This window comes from Pimephales promelas, chromosome 8 (genome assembly GCF_988280905.1).
Source record: "Pimephales promelas chromosome 8, fPimPro1.hap1.1, whole genome shotgun sequence".
NCBI classification, from domain to species: Eukaryota; Metazoa; Chordata; class Actinopteri; order Cypriniformes; family Leuciscidae; genus Pimephales; species Pimephales promelas.
This window is the reverse complement of record NC_142776.1, coordinates 28586671-28609775: the sequence shown is the minus strand read 5'-3', so window position 1 is coordinate 28609775 and position 23105 is coordinate 28586671. Positions and strand designations below refer to the sequence as shown.

Sequence of the window (23105 nt, the reverse complement as noted above, 5' to 3'; positions counted from 1 at the left end):
ATATATATATATATATATATATATATATATATATATATATATTTAAATGCTTAATTATAATTATGAGTGAGTGGTCCAAATATATAAGTTCTACTTCCTAATGAATAGTAAAACTGGTAGCAGCAATAATAGGAACACATGGAAAAATCATTTACAGAAATGTTAATTAATGTGCACTGTCCTAAAATAAATAAATGAAATGAGATGGAAGTAAATACTTGATTTCTGAACCAAGAAGTATAACAAGTACTAGTTTATGGACTGCCTAGTCTATTAACGAACAAGTACTAGAATATAATGAAATGTTAAAATAAATTCTAGTTATATAGTTCTAGTTTAAATGAATAAATGTTCAAATGACTTGCCAGTCGAACCGGAAGCGTTGTGTTTTAATGATGATAAAGTCGCCCATCATAAAGAGCAATGTCACGTGACCATGGGCACTTTACTATTGATTTGGCCCGTGCTGACTTAACTGAATCAGTTTTTGGTGTATAAATAATTAACAGACTGTGTCATTAAGAATATAGAGAACAGGGATTCAGCATTTGACATAATATAAAACAATCCCACGAAAAGACGAAAAGTGATAAGACAGTCGTTGACGTTGGCTGTTTGGTTTTATATATTTCAAAGTGAATGTTTAGGAATGCGATGTCTGTATGACACGGCTTTGGTTGATTGCTTTCAGCATATCATACAGTGCAACATTTGTGGATCTATGGAGATAATAGTGTGCAGACATGCGGCTACATTACCGGTAATCAGTTGAAGGGGGCATTATGGCAGAATTATGTGCTTTCAAACAAAGCGTCTCTCATACATCTTTTTCGTATTTTTGCTCGTCTAATTAATTTAGTTCTATAGAAATGTTAAATGTACTAGAAAGGACCATAAATGCAAGTCAGCTTTGCAGTACAGAACGCATGTAAAAGGACATTCTGGAAAAGGAATAGCCCAGTTTTTGTGGAGCCTGAGGGACTAGGCTGGGGCTGACACTGCGACACACACCTGGAACACAGGAGAGTGTGACTAAGTAGTACTTATGTCATTTGGAGATTTTCCTGCACATCTGTGATACACCTCTTTAAATTGGATTCTCCAACAAAGCTCCACCATGGAAGTAAATTTGTTAACCTGCAATAGAACTGCTAAACATTTCACGAGTGCAAGCAATTATCTTTGATTGGAGTTATGAGTTTAATGTGACATTGTTTTTGTTTGTCTGTATTTAAAACCAAGCCGATATGGGATTTCAGTGACTGATAACTTGAATGTTCTTACACCAAATCAGCATATTAGAATGATTTCGGAAAGATCATGTAACACAAGACTGGAGTAATAGCTGCGGAAATTGAATTTATTAAAAACATCTTTATTGACAGATATTGTGCCACAATACGGTATTTATGTTTTATTTAGGAAGTTCAGTCAGAAACAGGATCCTTCCCTGGACATTCATTGTCAAGTCACTAAAAGTCAGCACACAGATACACAAATGCATCTTTGCAATAGAAATGAAGCAAGATAAACTATCAGGTGAAATAGTGACTCTCAGCTGATCCACGTCTATATAGGAATACGACGCCTGTCACAGCATCCATATATAAGCTACTTCAGTATTATCAACAGCTGTCACATTTCTCAGGAGCTAATTACTCTCCTCCTCTCGCCCAGTCAGAATTTGGCATTCTGATTCCCCTTGAATCAGAATAAATTCTCAAATTATGTTGTACTTTAATATCATGAATTAATTATATTTCCATACGTTCATGTTGCTGTTTTGTTGCTGCTCTCCCTGCTCTTTTGAATGCGCTGGTCGTTCTCGTCCAGAGCGGAACCATACCGCCAATCCAAACTGTGACGATAGTGGTCCTGACAGAAGTGACATGACAAGTTTGACTTGACATTAATGTTGTCTTTGAATTTGTTAAGACTCAACACTCTTGAGCAGCCAAACATCCCACAAATGAGATTATGGACTAAAGCAAACATTTGCATAATGAGATAAAATCTTGCAGATTCTCACTTTTACATTATCTGAGAAGAAAAAACACAACAGCCAGAAAACAGTTTGATCTGCATAGTGTGTCTAATGTTTAACCTTAGTCATAAAATAAGTAAAGTGGAGAGTTTGGGATATGTGATCCACAAACACCTAATTAAATGTGGAGATTTCCATCTGAACAATGACATATTAAATCCGAAAGGGGCAGATTAAATATGTCTGAATTGATTATTTAATATGATGTTGTTTGGAATGGGCTTGATGACATCATGGACTGGAATATTAGTTTAGGTCATCACAGAAGGTTGATAAGGGCAGTAATGCAGTTATGACCTTAGCCTCTAATGTAGTCTCTCTTGTTCTCTGTCTCTCTCTCTCTCTCATGCACACACACACACACACACACATACAGGTTGAGCCTCCAGTGCTGCAGCGCATTTGGTATTATTCTGCTTGGTCATCTATTTCTTAATGGATGTAATGAATGTGTATGTGTGTGTGTGTTCATGTGTGAGTATAAGAGTGAGAAAAAGAGCAAGAGGGAGAGCTGCAAAAGAGGATGACCAATAACAGAGCAAACATGCACACACAAATATGCTTGAAAATTGTTTATGTGTCCGATCATTTGCTTTGTTAAACTTTTACAACTTTTGAACTCCATTGAATTTTAATTTCTGTCTCTTTTTTTTCCTTTTCTGGTTGTTCCCTTTCTGCATCTGTCTGGGTGCCTCCCTCTCCCTTCCTTTTCCTAGAGCTGGCTGTCCTGAATGGCTTCTAAATAAAGAGGACTCTGCTGCAGGATGACAATATGGCTGCGCAGCTGCTTGCACCTCCAGGCCCTGATAGCTTCAAGAAGTTCACCCCAGAGTCTTTGGCCAACATCGAGAAGCGCATCGCTGAGGAGAAGAAAAAGAAGCCTGTTAAGCCCAGATCTGACAGCAGTCACCGTGATGACGATGACAACAAACCGCAGCCCAACACTGACCTGGAAGCAGGGAAGAGCGTGCCCTTTATTTACGGGGACGTTCCTTCCACAATGTTGGCTGTTCCCTTGGAGGACTTGGACCCCTTCTATATGAACCAGAAAGTGAGTGAACTTTGAGCCTGTTAAATCTCATCCTCCATGCAGTTGGAATACAGTTACCCTCATTATGGTGAAGTAAGAAGTGTTCAGGGCGCTTCGCTCTCCGGCATTTGGTAGATTGGCAGTGGGAAGGTTTGGAGATGAGTCAAGGAGATGTTATATAAATTGTATATTAGGATAAATGAAATTTCTAAAAACAAAGCAAAACTAAAAACCAAAAATATGGTTAGTAAAGATTAGATTTCTCAGCAAAAGTTGACAGCTGACTGTTCAAAATATCATTTTCTTTTCAGTAGTTTGGGTTAAAATGCATGCAGTTAGAGAGGCGATATAAGGGAATTGTAGCCAGCAACTTATTGCTCGCACATAGGTAACATACGAGAGACCGAATGTGATTCAGTGTGAACTCATGGCAAAGTTCTTTTTCTATTTTTTTTGCTTTGAAGAAAAAAATCTTTTTCAGCAATATTCTGTGAACGAACATCCTGGCGCCGCCCACGCTGGTGAGAGTGATGTTTAGATAAATATTTGCTGTGCTCTTTTCTCTCAAAAACAAAATAAAATCAGTGAGAAAAACAACAGTTAAGAAAGCATCTGATCATAGCGATGTGGATATGCAGTGTTTCCTCTAGGATTTTTCCAAGCTGTGGGGGCAGGCCCATTTCCCCCGGTGTGTGTGTGTGTGTGTGGGGGGGGGGGGGGCTGATATTTTCACTTAGGCCACGCCCCCTTGTCTCCCCAAAGTATTATAATCGATCATGCGCATCCCATGTGCAGAATGATGCACTTGAAGCAACACCAAGTCACAGCACGCAACGCTTCACATTGAAAAGAACATAGCGAAGGGATTAGATCTATAATATGCTTAGTAGGGCTGGACGATTTGGGGAAAATGTCATATTGCCATTACTGAGGTCAATATTGCAATTGTGATATGCGATTCAGATATAATAAAATGCTTTCATGAGTCCAACTTGCTTGGTTCTAAAGTAAAATGCACACACAGCTTAGTGATCATTCTGTGTATTAATGTTTATTTCTCAACTCAAACTAAAAACAACAACTAAATGATTGATAACACCTATAATGATCAATAAACCAACCAAACCATCATTACAGTGAAAGCTATCAACTTTTTTAAAAAAAATTATTAGGCTAAATTTTTTTTTTAACAACTTTTAAATTAAGTGAACTTCAAACAATCCCCACATAAACCCATAATAAAAACCATATTTACCTGTGCCCTTCCTGTCTTAACAGGTAGGATACAGAAATTGAATAAAGTTATCAAACAGTCTGCGCTGCATGAATTATAAATTATATATAGAATAATCCTTATTAAAGCTACAAAAGTTCTTTAGTCAAGATCAGTGAGTAATTTTCTAATTTCCCTTTGTTCTTTTAACTTTACTGACAGAACGCTTTATTCGCTGCTGGCCCTTTAAGAGCACCCGTTGCCGAGACGCGGATCTCACATGCGCCTCATAGCACAACTCTTTTCGTCCATAAGACTTTTCTTACGTTATGAAGATACTCGACAAAACGACATTTTGGCATAATTGTGTGTGCTATTGTTCGTTCAAGCTCGAAAGAGAACTGTATTCTGGCACGCGTCAGTGCATTCGCATTATGGCGCGCGTCTTTCTGCGAGTCTCATTTAGGGCATTCACAGGCAGCTTTTCACTTCTTGTCGTGCAAAATGCGAAAAGGCATTGCACGAATAAGAGCGGGATCGTGTAACACTAGTCAAAGGATGACAAAAATGAAGAGATGCTGCGTTAATAGCCCTAATTTGTTTATTTCATATAAAATCGCGGCATTTTGCGTTATATAATTGCATAGGTTTGAGATCGCTATTACGATTGCGATTTGATTAATCGTGCAGCACTAATGCTTAGTGTATTCTATATGCAACAGTTTTTTGAGCCTTTTCTTTTAACAGTTTTAAATTTCAGTGCGCATGAAGAACACTCTCTCGACTCTATGCTGTAATCTCACATACACCCGGGAGAAGGGAATGTGAAAGGGCAATAAACTCCACTCCAGCAAGATAAAGTCATTTTATGAAAACCATCTACTTTATGCTTTATCTACAAATAAAGTATAATAATGGGAATATTGACCTTGAAGAGAGTGTCGTCGTGTCGCAAACGAACGCGACGCGCTGTGTGAATTCTGAATGAAGAATGACTGAGGCGAGATGACTTTCCGTTAACTTTAACTTAGCGACTAAAATTACACATTATACAATGACTTTAGAAGTCTTGGAATATAGGGTGAAAACTTGATTGTGCTTTACAAAGTTTTTTATGCCTTTAGTGGGGCTTAACAAAATAACATATACTATGCAGAATATCGGACGTCACTGAGAAGCTGCAGCCGTGGCGGGAGGATTTTAAGTGTGGCGGCCCGCCACGGGAGAATGAATGTAGAGGAAACACTGATATGTTTGCACCAGCTCTGGGCATCATGTCCCCTTAATCTCTTTTCTTTGTATGACACATTCACATTAATGAATGGCTGTTTGGGCATTATGCTGAACATTGTATAAGCATTCATTTCATGTGTCCTTGAACGAAAGAGAGGCTCTCAGGAGCACACATAACTGCCACATCCTTTGGTTTGCCCGGCAAAAACGTCCTGAGCCCTTCACATAAAAACAGGCTTTCATAAGGAAAGGAACATAGGAAATTGAGGAAGATCTCGTTTTTTAGGTTTCTGTTTCAATCTGTTCACACATTGGCAATAAAAATGGGATTAACACGTGTCGGGGTGTGTGGCTTTAACAAAGCCTCTTTTTGTATTATTAGAATTCTTACGTAAAGCCCCTTTAAATTTAAAATAACCTAAAATAAACATTGTTTTTGCCTAGAATGTCCAGATATTTAAATGTAACATTTCATGAATGGTTTGGAGGAATATTTGAAATGGCATTCCATTTTTTAGAGCCTTATTTTAAATGGCATAAAATGCATAGTTTTTAACTAATGCACTGAAGTGATCTGTTTGGTAAATTGTGATCTTCCAGAGACATGTACGAATATACATATGAATCTTGAATTTAAGGCAATTATTGATGTATACAAATATTATATGTACTGTATAAATGTGTTGGAATTTATAAATATGTTTATATATATATATATATATATATATATATATACCTATCTTTTTTTTACTGTAGAGTTGGTGGAGTTAAAGGAGAACTCCTGCTCAAAATGAACCTTTGGTCTAATAAAATATTGGTACCTAGTCGACCGTTCTCTTAGATTTGTTTTCATGATAATCGAATGTAAAGAGTTTTATCTCTAAAACAGTTTAGCGTATAACACTAGTTTATGGGGGCATTTAATAAGTAAAAAGAAATCGCGAGTTAATGCCACTAACATGGCTCAAAATAGCCCCACACTAACACAGTAACATAATGAGGGTCCCTACATGCAAAACGAAGCATTGAGAACTTTGTAAGTGTACTGACCTTTTAATAAGAAGATATTTTATAAAGACAGTCCACTTCGTGTATACAGACAGAAGCCATCTTTGGAAAACAGTCCCGACAAGTCGAACCACGAAATTTATAAAATATCTTCTTATTAAACATGTAGGGACCCTCATTATGTTACTGTGTTAGTGTGGGGCTATTTTGAGGCTTGTTAGTGGTATTAACTAGCGATTACTTTTTACTTATTAAATGCCCCCATATACTAGAGTTATACGCTAAACAGTTTTTAAAGATAAAACTCTTTACATTCGATTATCATGAAAACAAATCTCAGAGAACAGTTGACTAGGTACCAATGTTTTATTAGACCAAAGGTTCATTTTGCGCCGGAGTTCTCCTTTAAATGTTATCGTTTTTTTTTTGTCCTTAGACTAAGATACTTTGATATTTGTGTATTTACTATGAGATGGCATAAAAGTTATTTTCATCATTTTTCAGTGGCTTGAGCGTTGCGATCACATCAGCACCTCCTTGTTGGCACACTAGAGGTGTGTGTTACATAACTGAGCACAGTGTAGCATGTGTTATAGTGGGAGTTGAGGAGATTTTTAAGGTAGAAAATTAGTTAAGGAAAACGAATTGGTCTTGTCTGCCTTTTCATCATCTGTTGCACAACTGTATATCCACCTCCCATTAATTAACAGAGATAATGTGCATTGTTCTCAGCATGTTCCATCCACATTACATGCCCTTTCCGGCCCTCCCTCCTCTCTCACCACGGCAGTGGTATGTTTTTGTGTGAGGGGGTTATAACTGCAGCAGCTGTGGTACACTCATGAATTGTGGGGAAGGGTTAAAGTGAATAAAGAGATGAGAGGTATGCTATGCTTGGAAGAAGTGCAGAGTTGCAGTTCTACTGGTCCCTTGAGAAGTGGGGTGAAAAAGCCATTCAGAATGTCATGGGTGTATAAACATACTGAAAGGCCTGTACTCATGTGTTTGTTTGTATGTGATTGAGAGATATGGGATGCAGTTTTCTAATGGCTGTTATTGCACCAGCTGTGTGTGAAGCTTTGACCTTTGGAAACAGAAGTTTTTTAAAAAAAAAAGAGATATTTCAGATTTTAATAGAGAGATACTTTAATGGATGATTTATGACTTTGGTGATTGATTATATCTTGTTCATAACATGTTTTGTATCTACATTCTTCCCCTATTTTATTTTATAGATAAGGAGTTACTTATTTGTAAGATGAGTGATATTTTTTCTATAGCATCTATTGTATCTGTATTAATACCCTATTTTATTTAATTTTTTTAAATAATGGACTGTTTATTATTACTATCATTAGTGATTATTTTGTTTATACCATATGTATGCATTATTAGTAATTTATTACCCTATTTAATTTTGTGTTTCATTTTATTATTATTTATTGGAGTTAAGTCTCTCTCTCCCAATAGGCTATTCAGTTATATTTTCAGTCAGAGAAACAGAGGAAGCACCCGCAAAAAAAGTTGCTTTATTTTATGATAGTCCACTATAAAGAGACGAGACGTAAGCTACTTGAGTTGACAGATAAATTAAAACATGATTTGTGACAGCCTTCATGATTTCTGATTTCTTTAAGCGTTCATATTTACCATGTTTACTACGGTAATGGTTAGTGTGCATAGTCTTTTGCATTTCTACCTTATACAAAGATCAGAATCCCCATCGGATCAACAGAAGGCATTCAAACATGAGAAAGGGAGTTTTGAAATGATTTTAAGAGTCTTTAATGCTTTAATGATTCCCATGGAATCATCTGGCGCTGCCGTCTCCCGCCTCTGTTCGTAACCGCTCCTCTAGACCGAGCTGGCCCGCTTTGGACCAATGTATTCGGCGGGCCAGAAAACCCTGGCCATTGGCCACGAGGAAGCCCTGACGAGGCCCGATCAAGCCCCGTAAGTGACAGTGGAAACGCGACTGGCCCTGGCACGCACTAGCACGCCAACTTTTAGCCCCGACAGTAGAAACGCGGCTGCTACATACATTTTTTTTCTACTATTGAACCCCCCCACCCCTTCTCCCTCTCTCTCTCCCTCCCTCCCTCATCCACCTCCCCCGCAGCAGTTCCCTCAGCTCTTGTCCACATCTTCATGTCTCTCTGGCTCTCTTCTCTGTAGATGATGAAATTTTCAGTAGCTTTGCAGCATATCACTTAGGCTGTCAGAAGGGAAGACCAATAGGCTGCATTGTGTCTATGCAGGTTTTGACATAAGTGTGTGATCACATGTACGTGTCGTGAACTTTGAGCTTCGTATTTTCGTATTCTCATATGTATCCACATTATCATCTGCAAAAGTGTGATCTTGTGGTCTTTTAAAGACACAAGGACAAAGGAAGTCACAGTTGGCACTATACTAAAATTATGACCATGGATTATTTGGATAGAACTGTTTGCTGTGAAATTAAGATGGAAAATCATGTGTTTGTCACACTCATAAATATGAAGATTTAGAGAAGATTTTAAAAAAAAATGTCTTTTGTATTTTTAGGCCAGGATATTGAGAGCTGCAGCTATGTCCTCAGTGAGGAGTGCAGCATTGTGAGAGTGGGAGCTCCCGTCAGCGGAGGAAGCCCACAGTCTGTCGCAGTGTGTGTGAGAGAGAGACTCTGGGGAAACCAGTGCTCAGTATTCAGTAACACATGGAGCCTTCTGGGCGGTTCGCAGCTTTTGCTAGTGTGACAGTCTTTGGGATCCTGTGCCTCAAAATGACAGCTGTCTTCAGAAGGACGACACAGCGCTTTCTCTCTGACATACGTTATATCTTTCAAATGATGATTTTGTTTAGCAGTACTTTTGTGAAGTAGTTTTTTACATGATTAAATGTACAGATCGACACAGACAAATACAGTGACTAAAAGGAGGTGGAGAAATAGAGAGAGATACGGACACTCTGAGGTTAGGGCGTTCATTTTATCCTCCTTCAGAGTTCAGACAGATGTCTATTTTTAATCTAATTAGATTTCAGGACGATTCTCATCTACTCGACTGTTGTGTGTGTGTGTGGTTTTCAGGTATACCCTAAAGTTATGAGGACAAAATCTCCCAACAAAGATGGCAGAAGGCTATCCAATCTTTTTTGGTTTTCTGTGATGGGTAGATTTAGGGTTAGGGGATAGAATATAGTTTGTTCAGTTGGGTATAAAAATCATTATGTCTATGTAATGTCCCCATAATACATGGAACCCAACATGTGTGACTTTAGTGGTGTATTGGTGAGAAGTGTATTTACAGTGAGAAAAGGTATAAGACTTTAATAATATATAAATAATTAAAATGACATAAGATATGAGTATAAATAACCTCATTGGCAAATAAAACAATTAAATTAAATAAAAAACAGAAGAATAATAACTAAATATTATAAATTAATAAACATTATGTAAACACACAATTTTTCTTCTTTGACATTAAGTCTGTGTATGTGTGTGTGTGCACTTGTCTTGGAATGACCTGGATTCATGTGGTTTCAGTGATGAGGATTTGATTGAAGTTTCTCAGTCTCTTTTTCTTACATTATGTAGGATAAAAGAAGCTTTGCAGGGCTTTTGACCCACCCTCCTTTCTTACTTTCCTCCCCCTCCCTCTCTCTTTTCCCTGTCCCACACACACTATCTGGAGTCAGCACTTCTGCTTCTGATGGATCGCAGTGTTAGCATTAGCGTTAGTATTACAGTTTGAGTTCCTGTAAGAGGTCCATCTCTTTGCCAGTGCTCACTGCGGTTGTTTTAGCTCAATTTGTGTAAATAAATCACTTTTTGGGGTTTAATAGGCTTGATTTAGAAATGGCCTTTGACCTAAATGTAATTCAGAATGAACGTGTTTTTTTTTTTTTTTTGCTTTGTTTATTTTAGTTTTTGAGAATGTTATTTGGGTGTATTAAGATATTGTATATATTTTGCAAGTTTATTCTAAATGCAAAGTTTATGTCATGTTAACTTGTCATATACAGTATGTTGTTATTGCAATTTCTCATCTTGGTATTTTTTTTTTTTTTTTTGTGAATGACTGTGTCACCATAAAGACAGATTTATGTAGCTAACATATCTTCCTCTCTTTTTCTCCCCAGACCTTTATAGTTCTTAACAAAGGAAAAACTATCTTCCGGTTCAGTGCCACGCCCTCATTATATATCATTAGTCCTTTTAACCTATTCAGGCAAATAGCGATCAAAATTTTGATACACTCATATCCTTTTTTTCAGTGCTCCAAACATTGTCCATGTTATTATGATTGTGCTTAGATCTGTATGCATTATTGGGTTTATAGGTTTCATCTGTTACACCCTCTGTATCACAGTACATGGTTTTTCACTTAAACTATTTCACTTAAAGACCCACTGAAATGACTTGAATCACGCAGTATTAAATGTGTTGATGTGATTTCCACTGAAACAAGACAGGGTTTGACATATCAAGCAGCTCTTCCCCTTTTTAAAAATAGCCAATGGGATAGAGTTTATGTCACTGCTCTTCCAGCGAATTTCCATATCGCTTTAAAATATAGTATTCTGTGCAGAATTCAAATGGGTCTGATATGTTTTCTGGTCTGCGCTGACTTGCACATATGATCCGCTCTGTACTATCTTGTCTCTGGACTCCAGACTTCATTCGCCCCAATGGAAATCTTATTTGCACTTCACTGCCTGAATCATTCCCTATCCCCTATATAGTGCACTATGTGCCATTCTCTATGTAGAAAACAGTAACTGTGAACAAGTGACAAATTTTAGCTGCAGCTTCAGCATCTGTTTATAATTTATCGGGCGGGACGTTTTTGATTATAGAGAGCATTTGATTGTCCTGAAAATCTGATGAGAAGCTGAAGTGCAGAGTGATGTCATCAAAATCATTGATCCATATTGGCGGAATGAGAGACTGTAAGTTTTGAATGCTTATATCTTCTAAATGTGGATTTTGTCATTGTTTTGGAGCACACTAGCTTATAGATAACACCAAGGCTGACATATTCATAATAAAAGCAACAAAAAAAAACTAATGTTACTTAGAAAAATAGTTCCAAATGAAAGCTCATAGTTCTGTGATACAGACGGAGGTTATAATTATATGGAGGTTAACAACATACTACTTCCTCATAGGAGGAACTGCTTATGTTTTCAACCAACAATTAACCTCTGACCCCAGAGTTTGCTACATAATATCATGACATTATTCAGATTTTGTATTGATGTCTAGTGTTATGATATCTAATCAATATTTATGACATCACCTTAGAATTTCCTTAACTACTTCTTACAGTTTTCAGCATGATCATCATGTGTACAATTTTGACAAATTGTGTCTTCATGACATTCAGCAATCCTCCAGAATGGTCCAAACAAGTAGAGTAAGTATTCTATTCTATTCTATTCTAGGGATGGGCATTTTTGTCAATTTTTCATTTCGAGGACTGATAGGTCTCAGAAACTTTTACTGGGGCGGGTTGCAGGGGCGGGTCTGTCATGGCGATAAAAAAAATATTTGAATTAAAACACTTACATGAAAATTAATGTTAACAAATAAAAATATGACCTGAAAATACTGCAATATTATTTATGTTATATTATTAATTCACAGAGATTTAATAATAACATTGTTATAGCAAAAAAAAAAAAAAAAAAAAACATTAGAAGTTCAAAGCTCAAAAAAATTTAAACTCTAAACCAGCAACCATTCCAGTGTGAGTGCTTGTAAAGCTGGGCTTAAATTGTTAGCCGAATGACAGGCTAATGACTGGCTAGGAGGAAGAAAATGCCGAAGACTGTGTGAGCTCCACTTGGAAATTTGGCCTGTCCTTAGAATTGCTGTCTATTTTTGGGGTAAATGGGGGTGATTTTTATGGTAGTTCTTAACCAACAGTAAGCTTGGTTCCAAAACCTAATAAGCTGCCTATAAAAGAACTTCTTAATTATACTAAGACACTAAAAAGTTACATTCTAAGGCAGAATCACATGTGCCCTCTGTGTAATGAACCGTAAAAAAGGAGAGAAATATTAATTATAAACAAACTGGTATTTTATTTAATAATGAAATGTATCAATTAAATAAAAAAAGTCTTAGCATGTGATTTATTTATATGCATTCATTTTATTGCACTCTGTCAGGTACACCTTCACAGGAATCTACACTTTTGAGTCACTCACAAAAATTGTGGCTCGAGGTTTCTGTATAGATGGCTTCACCTTCCTCAGAGACCCCTGGAACTGGCTGGATTTCATGGTCATATCTATGGCGTAAGTATAATCTTTTTCTAAATCAAACATTAATGTAACATTTTGATAATGTTGCACTTAAAAATCTGTTTTTGCATGCAATGATTGCATAACAGGTGCATAACACTCTTGTGTGCAGCATTGACTTTCAGACTATAGCCGAGGCTCAGTTGGTCCCAACTTTGCATTCAAGAAATATGATATTAAATATGATATGAAATAGAAATTATTAGAAAATAAATCATATAAGAAATAAACCAACATAAAATAAAATAACAGTTTTAGCATTCCATCCTTATAATATTTGCAGCGATTCGAAATGGGCTCTGCACTTTTCCTGGAACTTTCTCACTTGCATCCATGTCCCAAAAAGGCAAGCTTCTCCACAGTGTAGGGCAGTTTTTGACCAACTTAAAAATCTAAAAGATTTCAATAACATGCAAATTATTTGAGTATTAAGAGGCATGAACATTCTGACAGTCTAACAATACACCTTTTGCACAGTGAAGGTGTGAGAACGTTTTGGTTGCGTATGCAACCCTTGTTCCCTAAAGGAGAGAATGGAGACGTAGTCGACCTCAACTGAATGGGATCACACTTAGGGAGCCTGTCATCTTCGAGTACTGTTATAGCGAGCCTATATATACTATATATTTGCATCTCATACTCCGCCCCACGGCGCGGGTATAAATATGGAAGTAGATGCATGCACCAGTTGTTTTTCACTGAGGAGCCGAGTGGAGCCCGGAGTCAACGGTGGTCCAGCAATAGTGGCGAAGGGACTAATTCGCCGTTCTCTCCTTTAGGGAACGAGGGTTGCAGACGCAACCGTGACGTTCCCTTTCAGTCGTTCTCGTTCAACGTAGTTCACGTCTGCTGAATCGGATCACCATTGAAAGCGCCACTAGTGATGCCACTTCCAGCACTTAGACAAAAGCCTCCTAATCCCCCTGCAATTTGAGGCAGAGATGGAACAGGGCTTAGGCTAGGAAAGTCACAGCTGTTCCACAAGACCACTGGGAAAGCATACCTATCGATGGAAGGAAGGCACGCTGCGGAAGCCACATCCTGCCCTTTGGAAGGTACCTTGTGGAGAATACACATATGGACTGGGCAGAAGACCAGGCAGTACAACATATGGAATGCCACTGGGAGTGAGGGCAGACACAAGCTTGCCACAGGGAGCCGTACAGTGGAAGAATACACATATGGGATCACAACATATGGACCCAGCCTAACACTGGTTTCACCAGTGCTTTCGAGTGAAAGGCCTGGCATCAGACCCTCGCCACATGGGGTTTGGAGGAACTCGACAGGGTACAGCAAAAGGGCAACTCAACTGGAGCAAGATTTGCGCACATATCCAGTCCGTAGAAGGGGAATGGTGCAGCAAGCTGACACTTCGAACCGCTACCACAGGAATCAGCGGTTCGATACATAGACTAATTTTCTAGCGAACATGATAGGTGTTGCCCAGACTCCAACTCTACTAAATCTGTCAGCGAGGCACACTGTGTAAATGCATAGGAGGGAGCAATACTCTCACTTTGGAGGAGTTGGAGGGTGGGCACGTGCATCTTGGGAATTTACACCAAGATGAACGCAACCACTATGCAATGGGCCAACTTCTGCTTGGAAACAGCTTTCCCTTCTGCTGGTCTCCGTAACAGATACGATCTGGTCTGAGGTCTTAAGGCTTTGCATTCTGTGCACGTTTAACCGCAATGGAGTGGACAGACAAAGAAAAGCCAGGGCTTGGTCTGCCTCCCCCAGGGTAGGACTTGCAGGCTCACCACCTTTTCCCGTTCTAAGGGAGAGGTAGGAACCTTGGTTACATATAGCAGGCAGGGGACTCAGACACCCTGAGAGTTTGCCGGCCCGAATTCCAGGCACTATTTGCAGAAGGCCCTACCCTCTAGTAGAGACCAAGCAAGCAGGAGAAACTTTTTAACTCACTGCCTGCAGAGGCTCAAGGGAGGTCCCTGCAGTGTGTAAGCACCAGAGATAAGTTGCAAGAGGGTAAAGAGGGGGTGCAAGGTGGATTCTAGTCTCCTTGCTCCCCTCAGGAACCTGAGGAGCCTTGATATCAACCTCAGGAAGATGACCGGGTCCTCGAACCGTACCCAGCTGCCGACTGGCGACCAAGAAGGGGCTGAGAGGCGCTAGGCTTTACAGGGACCTGGGAACAGAGGATACTGCTCTTTCTTTGAAGTGTTGGTTCTGCCGGCTCTAGCGGGTGGTGGTGGCAGGGGGACGCCCTCAGTGACGAGCAGGCAGAGGAACTTCCACCGGCAATGTGCATTGGCTAGTTTTAATAGTACTTGAAGATGACAGCGTGATCCCATTCTCGTGATCCCATTCAGTCGACATTGACGACATTGAACGTAAACGACTGAAAGGGAACAGTTTGAAATTGAATGATTAATTGATACCATGACCTTTATTTAGGCCATAAGATGACTTTTGAGCCTTGATGTCATGCTTGCACAAAAGAGTGAGTGTGTGTCTGTGGTCTTGCGTGAAAGAGACAAAGGCACTTGTGTCCTGCCTCTCATAGGTGGTAGATGGGAATTCAGTGCTCAAAGATGACAATGTCTATGCTCATACCTCTTTGTATGTGTGTACATATATACCGTGTGTTTACATACATATATATACACTCTCTTTCTTTCTGAACTTCTATTCGTCTGTTCATGGCTGCTTTTCTGTCCCTATCTGCATTCATCCATTTCTCTTGAGGGCAGTCATTTTCATCTTATGAAGACAACCTTTGCCCCTAAAGAGTTTAATTCTGAAATTGAGAATATGATGAAATAATTCTTAAACAAGATTTAAGCGTGTTTTTTGTTTTCCAGGTATAAAATGTATCATGAATTCTGTAATATTGTTAATCTGAATATTGTTCATGTTTGCTTGTTTTTACTTTGACAGTAAAGACATATTTTGGGTTCAATAGAAGGAAAGCTCTATGGACAGATCTGCAAAATGCTGTCAGTTACTACAGAAAATAATTTCAAATTCAATTTGTAAAAACAGGAAAACAGTTTATACAGTAATGCTATTTACAAATCTATGGGCAAGGCATTACACTGGAATAAATGCCACAAGATTTAAATTCTTACGCTGGGCTTACATTGTGTCGAAATTACTGTAATTACAAGATAGCAACTCTAAGATTGTAATTGGAGCCATTCAAGTCCTTGTCTCCAGAAATAATTGGTTTCTAAGGCAATGCTCATAATGCCATGGATCCGTGTGTGGCGTTGCAAATAATTTAATCATTACATTAATCCACCTCTATATGGAATAAAAAATGTTTTTCTGTTTTTAAAAGAAGTCACTTATGCAGACCAAGGTTGTATTTATTTGATTAATATACAGTAAAAACAATAATATTGTGAAATATTATTACAATTTAAAATAACCATTTTCTATTTCAATATGTCGTAAATTATTATCAGTTGTTTTTGGTGCTAAATTATCTTATTATTCTTACTATTCTTATCTTATTATTATCATCAATGTTGAAAACGGTTTCTGCAGCTTAATATTTTTGTGGAAAGCATTTCCCTTGACGCCCTTGGTGACAAGCAGGTGGAGGATCTGCCACCGGTGGACGGGTGGAGGCAGCAGCGAGGCCGCCGGGGCAGGGTGTGCCGGATGGCCTTCATCTGCTTCCAACCTGGGGAATGGGGGAGTCCAGGACCCGAACCTTGTCTGCTTCCTTCATATCTGCCAGGTTGAGCCAGAGATGGAGCTCCTGGACCGCTAAGGTAGACATCGCCAGACCGATCAAGCTGCAAGCTGCAACATTCATGCCCCTGAGGGTGAGCATGGTTGCAGTGTGAAGCTCACCCATGAGCTCATGGCCTTGGCTACCCTCATGCATGTTCATGAGTGCCTGGGCTTGGTGGACCTGATGTAATGCCATAGCATGCAGAGCGGATGCAGTTTGCCAACAGGCTCTGTAAGCCTTGCCCGTAACGTTCGGATGAAAACTTACAGGCCTTACAGGGGGGACGAGGATCCCCCTTTCTCGAGGTACCGGTCGCGAGACACAGTTGCATCAAGACAGACAGCTCAACTAAGCCTCTTAAGGTCCTCATGCACTTCAGGAAAGAATGGTACTGGAGCGGTGGGTCGAGAACCAGCCTCGACGGCCCTTTTCAGCATAGCTGTCATCTCTGGATCTGACTCTAGCAACGCTACTCTCCCAGAGAGAGGTAGCACAGCTGAGTCGTCATCTCCAGAGCCCAGCTCACCCTCCAATGCTGAGATAAATATCCTGTCCTCTGGAGGGGTCCCGAATGAAACTTATGATCAGTCCACTACAGAGGGACCAGCACACTCATCAGGGAGCTTCACCGGCTGCGGTGCGAAAGGGTTTTTCCTGGGCGGATTACCCCTCACTATGATCCTCAGATCACCCAACCCACATGGCACTCCAGCCTTCATTTGGGAAGTTGGCCCAGAAGAAACACTGGAGGGGGGAGTGGGGACTCTACCTTCGCAAATGAAAGTGAGTCTCGATCTCAACACTGAGATGGTCATATTCCCGCAGTTGGAAGATGAGTCATCTGCTTCAGTGTGCTGTAAGCCCAAACACGTGATGCAGCCCTTGTGGCTGTCAGAGGGGGACAAAGCCCTACTGCACCCAGAAACGCACGGATGGAATGGCATCTTCAAAAAGACACAAACGCACCCGTGTTCCTCTTTCAGGATATGGGACCCGTCAACAGTGCCGGAGCACACAGGGGAATAACTGCGGCAACACAGTAACAGCGAACTAAAACGGTGAAGCACTCACTTGTTCGCCCCCTAACCACCGTCAACAAACACAAACACAGAAATTTGATGCTGTTAAAACAGCAGTTGAGCATGATCCCAATCAGTCGTAGAGATGAACTGAAAGGGAACTTGTAATTACAGTAATTTCAGAGTTGAAACATGGAACCTGGAACATTGTTTTTATGTGATATATTTGTACTATACTTACAGTAATTTATCTTGTGAATCATCATCTTCCTTCACTGCTTTTTCATCCTGTATCTCTTCTCCTCTCCATCCTCTCATCCTTTTCTCTCTCTGGTAACTTTGTTGCGATCCATTCTGCAGGTATGTTACAGAGTTTGTAAACCTAGGCAATGTGTCAGCTCTGCGCACATTCAGGGTGCTGAGGGCTTTGAAAACTGTTGCTGTGATCCCAGGTAAGTCCAGCATCAATCAGGGCCAACAGAGGGCGCCGCTCGCTGTCTCTCTTTTCACACTCCTGTCTCTTCCTTCCTCCTCCGCTCGTTTCTCTCTCTTCTCCCGTTAGACAGGCTTTGCGTGATGTCTTCCTCCCAGTTCAGTGGTGGTGCTGGTGGTAGTGGTGTGTCGTACGTGTTGTGGTGTTGTGTGTGTGTGTTGTGTCATGGTGTTTGTTCTGTGTGTGATCCTCCCTTGTTGCAGATATGTAACAGAGTTTGTGGACCTCGGGAATGTGTCAGCCCTGAGAACCTTCAGGGTTCTACGAGCTCTCAAAACTATTTCTGTCATACCAGGTGAGAACGCGTTTAAACACGAAGGCTGAGCTGCTTCCCACGCCGATGCAAACTATTATTATTACCAGTATAACTACTACTGTTATTATTTTCTTAGTTTTTTTTTTTTTACTTGACTTGCTGTACTTTTTCGAGAGGATGCTTCAGGAAGAATTCTTTGATTTATGTTCAATTTATGTTTTAATACCCAAACGATCAAAAATGGTAGAGATACATTTTTGATAGGCTTTGCAGTCTGCAGTCAAATCGGTGATGGCAGAAAAATCACATGCCCCTCCAGTAATCTGGGAATAAAAGGTCTTTATTGATCAAAAACTGCATTTATGTCAATGGTGACGTGTTGTAAATAATAGCTGTTATGATGAAAAGTAGTGGGGATACCTGAAATATGCATCATGCCCTGCTGGAAAATACACTTTAAGGGCAGGCTGTGTTTTGGAACATGGTAACTGGCAGTGTTGTAGTACTCGAGACTCGGACTCATCTCGGACTCGGTCTCGAGACCATATTTTAATGGTCTTGGTCTTGTCATGGACTCGTGTCCATTTGGACTCGGAATTGACTCGTACTCGAACATTTTTTTTTTAGGACTCGGAATTATTCCCGAGTCCACTCGAGTTCAATTAAAAATATTTTTCATGATTATTAATGTATATTAATAAAATATTTCTTTAAATTGATTGACATGCCCAGTGATTGGTGATCTTCTAGTGCGCAAATGCGCATGACAAATTGTAATAAAATTACTTTTAACACCACCTACTATGTGGCCTTTTTACCCTAAACTGATCATATTTTTTAAACTCCAAGTAAATTCAGTAAAAAAAAAAAAAAAAAAAAAAAAAAAAAGGATTTCTCTAAGTAAATAAAAGTAAATTAGGTAATCAACCCTCACTGGTCTCGGTCTCGACTCGGACACGACCGTCTCTGGTCTCGGACTCGACTCTCTATGGACTCGTCTTGACTCGGACTCGACTCTCTCTGGTCTCGGTGTCGACTCGGACTCGAGTGAGGTGGTCTCGACTAAAACACTGGTAACTGGTTTAGGTGGACTAACAGATGGTGGAGACCTGACTGACTTGGCATACAACTGTTGGTTAAAGGTGGTCAGGCTGGTTTGTTGTTGGTCCAAGATGGCCGACCAATTCATGGCCAGTTCGGAAACCAGGTATCATGTTTCAAACCACTTTAAGCTTTTAACTGGATTTTCCAGTTGGGAGATCACATTTCTATTACGCAGTAGTTCTCTTGTTTAGTATACTGTATGTAGACACAGAATGCAGTTCTTATTACTCGACCAACCCATGTTAAAAAAAAAAATAATTGCTGCCCTATGTTCTATATTTAAATGTCCAGCCTCAGAGTTTAAAACAGCATAATCCAGATGTATTTTCTTTGTTGTGTTGAGTTTTAGTTACATGACCCTAAGCAGACAATGTGGAACTCAATCTCAGGACATCGTAAAAGCATAGCAACATTTATATGTGCATTTCATCCTAGTCTGTCTTTTGATGAACATCTCATCAGAGTTTGTTCAAAAGAAGCTGATGTGACGTGTCATGAAGCAATGGTTTATGGGTAGCGTACTCACTGAGACTGCCAAGCCTAGTTTGACACATTTCTGCTGCATGATGCTTTCGAAGACACCTGCTTTTTTAGTTTGTCTTTCTTTTATTCTGTTTTTTGTATTTTTTAACAAGTGGCTTTACTCAAATTTCTGCATCCTTTACACACATGGAGATTAATATATTTTTTACCTAATTTTTTTGGTAAAATTACTGTTTTGTAACTCCCTCCCTATTCTTATTTTGAAGAACTCGGAGTGGAAAGTAAAACAGAGACATCAGAAGGTGTAAGAAGAATTGGTTGTATGCACAGAAGGCGAAAGATCAGGATTAGCTAAGTTAACTCACTAGCTTTCCTCACACAGCTATGTTAAACACACTCACATTGTTGTAGACCTCATGTGTGACTATTTAGAATAGAGAATTACTTCTTTATTAACCTGGTTTCTCTTAGCTAAGCGATTAGCTGAGAAATGAAGACGAGGTTACACATTCTCTGGAAAAGAATGATTGGTTAAACAGACATTGACACCATGGTGATAAAGCAAAGATGATGATGTTGCTGCCTTCAGCCTTGGCGTTTAAATGACCTGCATGCCCTTCCTCCCCTTGCCTGTCCTCTCCTCTTCCTCTCTCTGTGTTGGCTCTCTGCATACTGTTTGTATGGCGCCGCTCTCTTCAAGCAGTGTCCATTTTGCTGATATGTGTTGAATATTGTATGTGTGTTTAAAGAGTGTTCCTCGTGTCTCTTCAAAGTCTCCACACAAACTGTCCTTAGTGAAGTGCTTATGAGAAAACTGTTAAATTTAGTCTCCACAGAATCCTGTTCATTATATTGGCTACTACTTTATTTAATGGTATCAACTTTCTTTTTGTGCCCCATAGTTTAGCACACAAATCTTCTCACATGGTTTTTAAAACATGAATGATACATCATGTGTCATGTGAGTCATGTAAGTCATGTGAGTTATTGAGGATACTAATACTTATAGTAATTCAAATTCGATATAAATCAGTGTGTTATTCATAAATTCAAATGGTTAACTGATGATAGCAAAATGTACGTATTTCTATTAGTGGAGATATACACAGTTTATGTGCATCTGCCCTGAGGAGACAGGAGACTCTTTAAACTGCCTGTTCAATGTAAATCATGGTTTTATATGAACAAACCACACTATTATTTCTTACGATATGTGTGTGTATGTGTGAAAGAAAGTTAAGGATACCAAGTAGGTTACGGCGTTATTGCTTGGATATTTGATCTGAAGAATTGTTTTTCTTTTTCATATACTGTATTTCAACTTAACACCACTGCCGTTCAAAAATTTGGGGTCAATAAGGTGTATTTTTATTTTTTTAAACAAAATGAAATCAGAAAGGTCAGACCATTCAGCAAGTATGCATTCAATTATCAAAAGTGACAATAAAGACTTTTATGCAAACATTTTCTTTTTCAAATAAATGCTGTTCTTTTAAATGTACTATTCATCAAAGAATCCTGAAAATATGAATTACGGTTTCCACAAAAATATGAATAAACACAGCTTTTTCAACACTAAGGATAACAATAAGAAATGTTTCTTGAGTGTAAAATCAGCATATTAGAACTATTTTTGAAAGATCATCATGTGACACTGAAGACTGGAGAAAATGGCTGCTGAAAATTCAACTTTGCCATCACAGGAATACATATCATTTTAAAATAAAATAGAAAGCTGTTATTTTATTTTCCTTTAATTTGTAATAATATGTCACCAAATTACTGTTTTAATAGATTTTTATTACATAGATGCATTCTTGGTGACATTAGAGACCTCTTTCAAAAACTTTTACAGACCCCAAACTTTTGAAAAGAAGTGTATGTTAAATAAGTGAGTGATGCTATTAAATTTTATTAGTGAAAACAGCATAAAATGTAAATTTATATTGTGAGACCTCAGTAACAGTATACAAGTGTAGAATATTATAGTATTATACCTTTAAATATTCAGTGTGTGGTGCGTGTGTGTGCTCTCATAAGTTTTTTTTTTTTAATGGTTAATACTGTAGTTTGTGAACAAGTGTGTGTTTTTGCACAGATATGAGCATTATCACAAAAAAAGCATTTGTGGCAGACTGTATATTCCTTGTTGCGTTTGTCTCCTCATCTTCTCACAGGGCTGAAAACCATTGTGGGTGCTCTGATCCAGTCAGTGAAGAAGCTGTCAGATGTGGTGATTCTGACAGTGTTTTGTCTGAGTGTGTTTGCCCTCATCGGTCTACAGCTGTTTATGGGTAATCTTCGGCAGAAGTGTGTCATCTGGCCAGTCAATTCAACTGAATCCTACCTGGCCAATGGGAGCAAAGGCTTTGACTTCGATGAATACATCATGAACGAGAGTAAGTATACAAAACTGACTACTTAGGGTAGTTGCTTATGCAGTAGTGTCAATCAATGCTGCTCTCAGCTTTTTTGATAGTTTTTCAGTAAGTTGTTACTGATTGTCTCTACAGTACAGTTTCTACAAAACAAGTTTTACACTACTATATAAATTGCATTAAAAAAGTAGAAGAATTTCTGGTGATTTCAGGCATGGCTTTCACGTTTTACAAGTGTCTCTTCTTGTTTCAGCAAATTTCTACTTCCTGCCAGGCATGCTGGATGCGCTGCTATGTGGAAACAGCTCAGATTCAGGGTGAAGAGCACACACAAAACATACACACTGCTAAATTAGCAAAACTGGTTTAGTGTTATTTAAATCCAAATTGTAAAATCTAAATATTTATTTCAAAATGATAGCACACTTGATTCACTTCATGGTATGATCTGTTAAAGACAAAAGCACAGAAATATTTGTGGTATAGTATGTGTGTTTGTGTTTGTGTGTGTGTGTGTGTGTGTTTGTGTAGGCGGTGTCCGGAGGGATATTCTTGCATGAAGGCTGGACGCAACCCAAACTATGGCTACACTAGCTTTGACTCCTTTGGTTGGGCTTTTCTTGCTCTCTTCCGACTCATGACTCAAGACTTCTGGGAGAATCTGTACCAACTGGTATGCATTCATTCCTCTCACTATTGCTGTTTTTTAATTTAATTTAATTTAATTTAATTTAATTTAATTTAATTTAATTTAATTTAATTTTATTTTATTTTATTTTATTTTATTTTATTTTATTTTATTTTATTTTATTTTATTTTATTTTATTTTATTTTATTTTAT

General features: G+C 38.8%; 1 protein-coding gene across 8 annotated transcripts in view; it reads left to right on the top strand.

Moving 5' to 3' along the window:
* The window catches only part of scn8ab (sodium channel, voltage gated, type VIII, alpha subunit b), a 62498-nt gene that overhangs the window by 3201 nt on the left and 36192 nt on the right, over positions 1 to 23105 (top strand). For 5 of the 8 annotated variants that reach the window (XM_089134271.1, XM_089134274.1, XM_089134268.1 and 2 more), the window contains 8 exons: positions 2761 to 3095; positions 10654 to 10773; positions 11842 to 11930; positions 12688 to 12816; positions 17911 to 18002; positions 22064 to 22285; positions 22518 to 22581; positions 22796 to 22937. In XM_089134271.1, the coding sequence (XP_088990397.1) occupies positions 2817 to 3095; positions 10654 to 10773; positions 11842 to 11930; positions 12688 to 12816; positions 17911 to 18002; positions 22064 to 22285; positions 22518 to 22581; positions 22796 to 22937 (1137 nt within the window). In that variant the 5' untranslated portion in view covers positions 2761 to 2816. Of the gene's footprint in view, positions 1 to 2760; positions 3096 to 10653; positions 10774 to 11841; positions 11931 to 12687; positions 12817 to 17910; positions 18003 to 18246; positions 18339 to 22063; positions 22286 to 22517; positions 22582 to 22795; positions 22938 to 23105 lie in introns of all 8 variants that reach the window. The other 3 variants (XM_089134275.1, XM_089134269.1, XM_089134273.1) reach the window with 1 other exon arrangement.